The 10,457-nt window shown below is 48.1% G+C and overlaps 1 protein-coding gene across 1 annotated transcript; it reads left to right on the top strand.

Moving 5' to 3' along the window:
• The first annotated feature begins 437 nt into the window (after nt 1-437).
• On the top strand, nt 438-7,551 carry LOC133927512 (AP2-like ethylene-responsive transcription factor At2g41710). The gene is made up of 8 exons (XM_062373991.1): nt 438-778; nt 4,966-5,021; nt 5,242-5,527; nt 5,623-5,705; nt 5,847-5,944; nt 6,468-6,541; nt 6,650-6,700; nt 6,861-7,551. The coding sequence occupies exons 1-8, from the start codon at nt 438-440 to the stop codon at nt 7,549-7,551; spliced, it is 1,680 nt and encodes a 559-aa protein (XP_062229975.1).
• The last annotated feature ends 2,906 nt before the right edge of the window (nt 7,552-10,457 follow it).

Genomic DNA, 10,457 nt, shown 5'->3' with positions numbered 1-10,457 from the left:
GTGTTTGTGTCTCCCTCTTTTAGGTATGTTATCCGGGAAGCCTGCTTCTTCCTGGCCCTCTCAATGACCGTGAGGCCCAGAATGCACTTCTTAGGGCTTGTTTGGATGCCCTGTTCCCCGCCAGGATCCCAGTCCACTCCCAGGGTCAGTCTAGCCCGTGGATTCACTCCCTCTCCAAACCCTGCTGACCATTTGGATATCAAACGGGTCAAAAATTGCTCGGACCATTCCACCCCGATACCCATGGAACGACAAGGAAATAAAAAATCACCTCCTGACGCGTGACAATTTCTCCTCATCTCTCCCCGTCGCTCTTTCCCTTCCTCTGATGATTATTCGTCTCTATCGCACCACCACCGGCATCATATCGCACCACCACGTCATTCCATTTTGTTCCACCACCTAGCTAGCTGCTCTGCTCCTCCTAGATCCAGATCATGAGGCTTGGAGCGAGCCAACCATCCATTGTTGTCATGGCCATCGCCTTCGACTCCCCCACCTCCTCCCCCGCCAATGTACCCTTCCACGATAATGCCTTCCTTCGCTTCGACGGCTTGGCCACCAACGTCCACGTCTCCGGGGACAGCTTCCCTACCTTCCCAGACCCCTACGCTTTCTGCTTCGACACGCCCTCCCCCTTCAGCATGCCTGAGGCCAACAGAGGCCTCCACGATGACCCCTTCGGTGCGCCACTCACCAATGCTGACTCTGGGTCTGTCCTCCCATCGCTCATTGAGATAGGGCGCGAGGAGGGAGTCCTGCTCCGTGAGTGGCACTGGTAAGCTCTAAATTGCTCCCTCCCTCCCTCCCCCCCCCCCCCTCTTCTTTTGCTGCTCAGATCTGCTCCCTTTGGCTGCTAGATCTATGTGTCGGATCGGAACGCACCAAGTTACGTAGAGGGCTGGATCTGACGAGCTGAAGAATGAAATCTGAATGTCCTCTGACTTTTCTCAATTCTATAATTTTCCTAATTTTTGGAAGAAATAAAGTCATGGGTTCGAATTGTCCCTCGTCTCCCAAATGATTATAGAGATTATCCTTGTGGGTTTACAGGGATGCCATGTGCCTATAAAAAATCCCCTGCGGCTTTTAGTTTTCCGGTTTTCTTCTCCCTAGCATCCAAACAAGCCCTTAAGGTGGGCCCAGAGGCATCTCTCCCCTTGCAAATACAGTTGGGTATGACCATTTGACGAGGTATAAATAATTAATAATTATATATTTGATAGAAATAGATATATTCTTAGAATGGGTATCTATCGTATATGTGTCATTAATCTAATACGGTAGATTTCACAGTCGTCATGAGGTAAATAAGGCATGTGATGATATTCCAGTCAATCTATAGTGTTCTACACAGAAATCAACCCCATATTAGAAAGGAATCTTTCATATATGTACAGTTGTTGACCAGGCATCTCTACTTTAAATAATTATTTGGGGAAATCTTTGGTACAAATTAGTAAATTGGTGCAAATGTCGCTCGTCCAATCTCTATCCAAAGGCTACGGTTGATCCCACTATCTCACAAATGGAGAGGTTATTTCGCGATATTTTGTGACCATGTAGGGAGGATTTTTTTTTAAATCAACCCCTATACTGGTGAGATGATAGGATCAATCGTAACCTTCGGATGAGGGTCGGACGAAGGACACTCACTGTTTGTACGTTTGTCATCCATTTGCTTGCTAGTTTGTACCAAATATTTCCTCCAATTATTTATATAATCGACTTTATCGATTATGGACATCCATCCTGAAAGTTTATCAAGAGAACAGACAGGATTAAGATACAATGAGACTGTCGCTGTTGGCGCGCACAAGTTCTTAAATAAACAGCAGTCAAGGATTCACGCCACGAGCGTCCGGCAGTAACGAAGCCCTGCGACCAATCCCAGACGCTCCCCCTTTTTGGCACCATTCTCCCAGCTGCCTGCCCTGCCGATCTCACACCTAAAAGTGAAACTAAAATTAGGTTCGGAGATCAGAATTCCAACTTGTACCAGCCTGCCGGTGTTTGCAATGGAGTTGGATGCTAATTATCTAACGTCCCAACTGCCAAGCTAGGAGCTAGCTCAACGTTCATTAGCAGATGGGCTACGTCTTAATTTGTCCAGCTCAATGTGTTTTGAAGTTGTGACTACATGCCATAGAGTACGCCATAGATGGAGAATGTTGTCTTTTCTTGTCATTTTCAACGGAATGGAGATTGTCATGTTAGTTTGGTGAACCTGCACACCATATAAGGAGATTGCCATCGTTTTCATGTAGCAGTAATATTCAGCGCCTGCCACGCGAAATTTATATTCTGAATAAATTCCATCTTCCTTAAATTTTTATAGGATGTGTGTTCTGTTGTAGAACTCATCTTTTTGTCGTTCCGAAAACTGGTTACTTGGTACTGAACTTCCTTCTCATGTTATTTTGATTAGTCATGCAACATGTATCTGCCTGATTCGAGTTTATCTATCTTTCAATTCTTTTTAACAGATTGCTGTGAGGCGAAAGTCTAGAGTATATCGCAGAAGAGAGAATACTGTTTTTGCAATACATCTCAATCCAACCAAGATCGAATTATCATGAAGACTTGATGAGCTGAAATGTGTCAACTGCAAGGAAGGAGTTGATGGAACCTGGTGAGATGCAAAATTTAATTGAAGCCACGTATTGTTCTACTGAAGATGTGAAGTCTCCACTCCAAGGTTTGTGAATAGTTTTTTTTTTTTGGTTCTGAAATAGTAGCCGGATGCCTTTTTTATGAAATAGCCGGATGCTTTCATATAAGAGAAAAATAGATGATGAACAAAACTTCGGCAGAACACACCTGTGGACTTTCAGAACATGCAGTCGGCGCACTAAACTTCTCTAGTGTAGCAAACATAGTACTCTTAGAGTATATATATAATTTTAGTAATTAATGGTAATATAGTCAATAAAATTAATATATTTATCGAGTATATGTTTTATTAGGTCTTATGAATGTAACAAAAGAGAAGTCACCGAAGCTAGAACAAAAAGATAAATGAATTAAACTTGTTCCATGAATTTTGATGTGATCAAATAGGATAAATTTCTCTAAAATCATGTAGAGCACTTCACAAGTTATACATACAATTTAAGATCATCGAAATTGGAGTTCAGAATGTAAAGTTATGCCCAAAATATAAATTGCTAGTCGGCTGAAAATATGTACGCCGGATATTCCAGTGTTTATAGAGAAAATACTCTGGCGTTCACAAAAATGCACTGGCATTCACAAAGAAAATAATCCAACATTCACAAAAAAAATTACAGTGAAGTCTAATACACGCTGGATATTCTGACATTCACAAAATAAACACGTCGGATCATTTTTTGCAGAGAGGTTGCAAATGCCTCGGTTGGCATCGTATGCACCCCGGATGTTCCAGTGTTCATATAAGGACATCACGTCGGACCTTCTGGCATTCACAATGAGTCTGAGTGGGTTTTTAACGGTTAGTCATGGATGATATACATACCGGATGGTCCGATGAGTACAATTTGTTTATACCGGATCATCCGGCTTATACAGAAAATTTGAACCGTTAAAGCAACGGCTAGTTTGTGAGGTTGAGATTATAAATACCTCTCCACTCGGTCATTTGAATGTGCTAGAGTCCAGAGAAATTTACATACAATTGAGAAGATATCCAAGCCACCAAAGTGCTTAAAGTGATCATCCAAGATAATTAAATATATTCTTAAAGAGTGATTAGTGTTAATAGGCCTAGAGAGAGTTATGTCTAGATGTTGCTGTCTAAAGAGTGGATCAAGGAGTGATTCTAATTTGTACCAAGTGTTACGCCGGCATAATGGAGTCTTGGTGACTCGCCGATATCTTGGATTTTAGTGGCTCAAACTTGTTGACCCTCTGACTTAGTGTGGAGCGACGGTAAGACTCTTATACGGAGACGCGAAGACCATTTACTTGTTGGCTCAAGCTCCGAAGTAAAGACGACGACAAGTGACCAGAAGAGAGGTTTGTGGTAAGACCTTGTCTTGGTGGCTCTACCCACTTGAGGTCTTGGTAGCTTAAGAGTCATGACCGGATGCCGTCCGAGAGCTATAGCCTAGGTGGCTGCTCCAACGTGAACCAGGAGTGACGTTTATACCATTGATATCACGGAATAAAAATCTCTTATGCTAAATTTGCTCTCTCTACTATCTTTACGTTTCCGTATTTACTTCTTGTAATCTGTTATTGCATATTTACTTTCATAAGTAGTCTGTTAGAATTAGCTATAGTTTGTATAACTTTCAATAATAGAGCAGACACGTTAAATAAATCTAGATCATATTTAGATAAAAATTAATATAAATTTATTTTATAATTTTTTTAAATTTAGTTAATTTTAAGTTCCTAATTTATCGTCTCTTAATACGTCATCTGTCCCTTCGCATGCTGAAAACGGCAGGAAGACGCGTGAAAGTTCCTTCAAAAACAGATGGTAGCAACGCATCAAGTACAGTATTTACAAGGACAAGTGATAAGACAATTAAGATTATGTAAGTTCCTCGATCTTATCATGGTCTTGACGGGGATGGTATTTTTCTCTTTTACAGCTTGCAATTCTGATCTTCAGTTCTGTTCCTCAACTATGCATTGGGGAAAATGATTATAGAATTACCATACTTGGTCAAAAATAACTGTTTATGTCGATGAGCTTGTGTATTTTAGGAATAATGATCATTCTGGAACTATCTGGTACGATCCCATTGGACAAAAACCATATATGTCCCCCTCAACCTGAACAATATGTAACTACTATACGAAGCTCTGTTTTTTCTTTTCTTCTTTTACCAAATGAAAAACAAATCATAATGTTTATGTGTTGTCGGACTACCCCAAATGAACTCGTGAACATTTTTTTTTGGAACAGAAATCCGTATATTATTATTGATTAATTTTGCCACAAGAAACTACTATGTGTATCTGGATTTTGGGCAGTGAGATTTCCTGGCAAATAAAGCTGTGCCATGGATGCAGTGGCAACACAATGCAAGGTGTGTAAGCTGTCTAAACCAGAAAGAGACAATGCGTTTGGCACCGAGAACATCGCCGCCCTCATGTCGTTTTCAGCGCATAGATAGAAACAAGGATGGGCACCAACGCTGCCATATGTTCATGGCTGCATATAAACATTCACACGCACGTAGGAAACACCTCCCTTTGCTTCCAAAGCCATCGATAGATCAACGCCCACAGCTTTGCTGAAACACTGAGGGCTTTCTGGTTTGGTCGCCATGGAAACCTACAGCCTGGTGAAGGACGAGCCGAACGGCATCGGAGGAGGACAGGGAGTACTGTCCTGCGTGGCTGCGCCGAGGGCCGCACCGTTGGCAACGACAGGCGACGGGCACGGCGTGAAGAGAGTGAAGAGGAGGAAGAGGGAACCGTCGGCGGCAGCAGTGACGGTGAGCGGCGGCGCCAAGGAGGAGGCCGCCGGCGGCGACAAGTCGGCGAGTAGCAATGCGGCGAAGAGGAGCTCGAGGTTCAGGGGTGTAAGCAGGTAAACGCGTTCATATACAGATCTACGAGAAAGCTACGTGCACCTGCACAGAGTCTGTTGATCTGAGCATGCATGGCAAACGTTGTTGCAAGCAGGCATCGTTGGACGGGCAGGTTCGAGGCGCACCTGTGGGACAAAGGGACCTGGAACCCTACGCAGAAGAAGAAAGGAAAGCAAGGTGCGTAACCTGACACCCTAAATAAACTGCATGCTGCACATGAACAAGCCATATGTTCGTGTGTTTTGCAGGTTGCAAATTAACTTGCTTTCGTGAAGTGTATACGTTTCTCACTTAGTCGCATGCTACGATGCCGAACAGTTTATCTCGGGGCGTACAACGAGGAAGATGCAGCAGCGAGAGCTTATGATCTGGCAGCGCTCAAGTACTGGGGACCTAGCACCTCCACCAACTTTCCGGTACGCATGTTAACATGGTTTGATGGAGTACAAAGTTCCTACTATATGTAGGCAGTGGCGGATGCGTGATGGGCGGCTAGAGGGACTATCTCCTTCTTCCTCCCTATCCTCCATCTTCTTCTTTCTCTCCCTCTTCTTCTTGCTTCTATAGCTCCACGCAGCCCTGAAGATCCGCCCCTCAGAAGCAACAAGAAGAGTTATTTTAGAAGAAACAAAAGACTGTAGATGCTTGGCATATTTCGAAGATCTGTGCATTCTAAGTTCTAACTGTTGGGCTGTTAATTCTGCTGTCATACATGTGCCTCATCAGCGACACTGTTCCTGTCTGGCACGGGACTGTTGCCGATCCGGCAACAACTCTTATCTAGTTGAGTTGTTATGAATCCTATCCTGTACAACCGTGTGTGAATATATATACACCAGAATCAATCATCACGTGAAATATTTTCTGCTCTCATGGTATCGGAGAGCATATATATACACATATAATATAATTTACATACTATTTTTGTACATATGGCAGGTTGTCGACTACGAGGAAGAGCTGAAAGTGATGCAGAACGTGTCTAAGGAGGAGTACCTAGCCTCCATAAGAAGGTGAGTGTGCACTCGAGAGAGAAAAAAGAGAGAAGAAATGCCAATTAAATCTCACCTCAAAAATAGATCCAAGAGTGAATGATCTTTTGTCTGACTCATGCCAAGCAGGAAGAGCAACGGCTTCTCTCGCGGAGTTTCCAAGTACAGAGGTGTTGCACGGTAAGTAGTGTATGGATTATCTGAGTTGATAACTGTAGATGAGAGTGACAAATAAGTGAGAGACGTTTTAGCCGTGGCAAAAAGATGAATTGACTCGCTCGTACTCTCCTGTCGTCTTGTTTACCTGCGCGCGCCTTATGATTCATGAACGTGCGTGCAGGCACCACCACAACGGCAGATGGGAGGCGAGGATCGGCAGGGTGTTCGGCAACAAGTACCTGTACCTGGGCACGTACAGCACGCAGGAGGAAGCGGCGCGGGCGTACGACATCGCCGCCATCGAGTACCGCGGCATCAACGCCGTCACCAACTTCGAACTCAGCACCTACATCCGCTGGCTCAAGCCTGCCGAGGACGGCAGCGGCACCCCCACGTCCGGCGGTGTCACCAGGCCCACCATCATGCCGTCGCCGTCGCTGTGCCTCCAGGCCGGCAGCTTCCTCCACCCCCCGCACGGCGCCGGCATGCTGCAGGCCGACGTCGACCTCTACCGAGGCCACCTCGCGGCGGCGCAGGGCGCTTCCCTCGCGAGCCTCGACGACGTGTGCGGGAGACCGTCGCCGTCGTCGTCGACCACGGCGCTCAGCCTGCTGCTGCGGTCGTCGGTGTTTCAGGAGCTCGTCGCCCGGAACGCCGGCGCCGCACAGCAGCAGCCCGCCGACGACCAGACGACGGCGTCGGACGGTGGTGCCGAAGACGCCGAAGCCAAGGCCGCGCGCGAAGAGCTGGTGGCGGAGGGCGAGGTCGGGGAGATGCTGTACGGCGCGGGGGAGGAGGCGTTCGCGTGCTCCATGTACGAACTCGATGACAGCTTCGCGCACATCGAGCAGTCGTTACGGAACTGCTTGTGATCATCTGATGGCTCTGGTCCGGCGACCGAGAATAACCACCGCGCCACGCGCGCGGTGGGTTCTGTGTGTGTGCATTGGACATGATTGAGGAGGTGTGGCAACTGGCTATAGCTAGGAACTTGCATTGAGCTTCTGCAAACAAGCATGCATGTTGCATATGAGTGGCTAGCTAGAAACTATGGGACGATATATTTCTGGTGTCTGAAAATAGCTTTTGTTTCAAGCGACGAACCATAGCTTTCCGATTGTCATCCGGCCGTGCACAACACGCGAGGTATTGATCATCTTCTTCATCGCGTGGCCTCATCGTGTTTGCTCCCTCCCCCGCCCCTCCCAGCTCTGATTGTCTCCGGCGAAAACCCAGCCACCAGATTCGCAGCCGCCTCCCCCGCGGCACTAACATGACTCACTCAGGTCATCTTCGCTCGCCCCCGCCATGGCAACGCCCATCCAGTCGTCTTCCACCGCCTCGCTGCTCCGCCCCTGCAACCACCACCACCGTCGGTCTGCCCTACCTCCCACGGTCTCCCTCTAAGCTGACAGCGATGAACATCCCTGTTGGAAATAGAGCCATCGCCGCTAACCCCTCTAAAATCGCCATTGCTCGAAGAACAACACAAAATTAGACACCTGTAGCCTAGGAAGCGTGAGAAACTATAGAATGGTAGGAGCTGGGTGAGGTGTGTGGAAAGGGAGAATTGCTGCAAAAGAATGTGATACTGTCGGTGTATTAGGAACCGGAGGTCTCCGAATCCTGAGGCCAGGCTAGCAATCTGCCACATGGCGCCATCCCGCGGAGTCTCCCCCGCAAGGTGAAAAAGATCAAGTCCCGGGAGATGGTGCTCGGGGCCACAGTCGGTGGTCCCCGAGTACCCCAGTTCCCTGATGATCCACGAAGTCTAAGTGCCGGGAAGAAAGTGCTCGAGAAGGTGTGCGGTGAACTCCGAGCACCTAAGTCCCCCGACGACCAGGAAAGCTAAGTACCGGGAGAAACGTGCCCCGGGCCGTTAGCGGTGGCCCCCTGGGCACCCAAGTATCCCGAGGACCCACTGAAGGAAGTTCCGGGAGAGAGTGCTCGGGGTTGCGTGGAGCAGCCCCGAGCACTCGGTTCCCCGAGGATCCGTACAAGTGTGCCCGGGAGATAGTGCTCGGGGAGGTGAACAGTACCCCCGAGCACTCGGTTCCCCGAGGACAAGAAAGGGCATTCTCGGGAGAGAGTGCTTGGGGAGGTGAACAGTGACCCCCGAGCACTCGGTTCCCCGACAACCCAGAAAGCCCCCTGACAGTGGCCCCCGAGGAGCCCACCGATGAGGTGTCAGCCAGTCAAAGGCCCAAGACCGCATTTAAAGAGCGTGCGTGGCCTGTCACCTCCAACTGCTCCCGCCGCGCTCAGCGTCAGTTCCTGCTATGTCCTGGTAGAAGGGCGTGGGGTTATTAATTGCACGGGTCTCATCCCGTGCCATGCGGCCCGTCTCGGGATAACGTCGTAAGGGCCGAGGCGTTCCGTGTTGCTGTGGCAGGGGAACAAGACAGGACGGGCACGCCGGGCCGCTCTGCGGCTGCCCGGTAAGCCCTCTCCACGGCGCCCGTTGCCAGTGCATTTATGGTGACGGATGATCAGGCGTGGGACGCATTTTCCACCCCCGGTCACTTCACCCAGAGGAAATGATGACGCCCTTTACATTTATGGTGTCTCGGAACTCGTGCTCCCCCTCCCATTCGGGGCACGCTGCTGCCGGCGGGTATTTAAAGCAGCCGGCAGCACAGAAGGAAGGTGTGGGAAAACACAGCACAAAAAAAAAAGAAACAACGGCTGAGAAGTGAACAACACGAGACAGAACAGAAGAAAAAGAGAGAAGAGAAGATCACATACCGAAGAACAAAGAGCCCCAGGCTCTAAGATAGACAAACATTTTTGTAACCAGCAACATCCTTGAGGGACTTTCTTAGGGCATTTATAGTATCCATACAAGAGTAAGGTGTTACGCCCCCGTGCGGCCCGAACCTGTCTAAACACCAGCGCATTTACTCCTTTCCGCATTATATCACTTCGCACCGCCGGCCATCGCATTCATACCCATTTATTTCTCAGGCGAACATATTCAGGATCATCCCCCCGACCGAATCTCTAAAAAGGGACCCCCCAGGATCCCTGCGACAGGAGTTCACCCTCCGACAGATACCTAATCGTGTGTCCTGGCATCAGCTTAGTGGGTCCTGTGGATTTCGGTTGCAAGTGTTAGATACCTTTTTTTTTTGAGAATGCGCCTTGGCGTGTTTTTTCATTAAGAGGAGCAGAAACAGAAACAGAAACAGAACAAAGCACGTCCTGAACATCCACGCGAAGCTATGGCGCATCCCGCAACATGGAGCGCCTGCACACACGCTATAAACTTACATTGGAGAAAACTTAGGTGACCTACAAGAGAAAGAAAAAACTGGGCTAAGCTTGGAGAAGCTCAAGCAGCCGCCTGTTCCCTACGCGCACCCAGCATCGCCCTTCTTCCAAAATCTTTCTACTCAGATCGCCGGCCAACAATGCCGAATTGTGTATGTTGGTTTCTCTCCTTCCAAGTACACCAGCTTCCAAGGATGAAGAGGGAATCAAAGTCGTGTCTGACATCTTTGGGAATCCGTTTGCGAGTTGGGAGCCACCAATTAGCAAGGTCCATTTCCGCTCGCGGGGTGAGTCGTTGGAGCCTTACTGTTCGCAAGAGGTGAAACCAAACCTCACAGCTGTAAACACATCCGAGAATTAAGTGTTGGATTGTCTCAGGTGCCTGATGACATGGAGAACAAGGGCCTCCATTCCTCAGACTATGTCACTGCAAACGGTCGTTCATCCAGCATCGACCAAAGAGCGCTAGCCAAAAGAATAATTTGTATTTCGTCAACGCCTTCGTCTT

The sequence above is a fragment of the Phragmites australis genome, chromosome 8 (assembly GCF_958298935.1).
Source record: "Phragmites australis chromosome 8, lpPhrAust1.1, whole genome shotgun sequence".
Lineage (NCBI taxonomy): Eukaryota > Viridiplantae > Streptophyta > Magnoliopsida > Poales > Poaceae > Phragmites > Phragmites australis.
This window is presented reverse-complemented; position numbering and strand designations above follow the sequence as displayed.

What these genes read in the sequence shown, in the direction of transcription:
- LOC133927512 (XM_062373991.1), top strand. Translation starts at nt 438, where the DNA reads ATGAGGCTTGGAGCGAGCCAACCATCCATTGTTGTCATGGCCATCGCC. An exon ending in CAGTGGCAACACAATGCAAG is followed by an intron (nt 5,022 to 5,241) that starts GTGTGTAAGCTG and finishes TGAAACACTGAG; the next exon opens with GGCTTTCTGGTTTGGTCGCC. An exon ending in TACCTAGCCTCCATAAGAAG is followed by an intron (nt 6,542 to 6,649) that starts GTGAGTGTGCAC and finishes CATGCCAAGCAG; the next exon opens with GAAGAGCAACGGCTTCTCTC.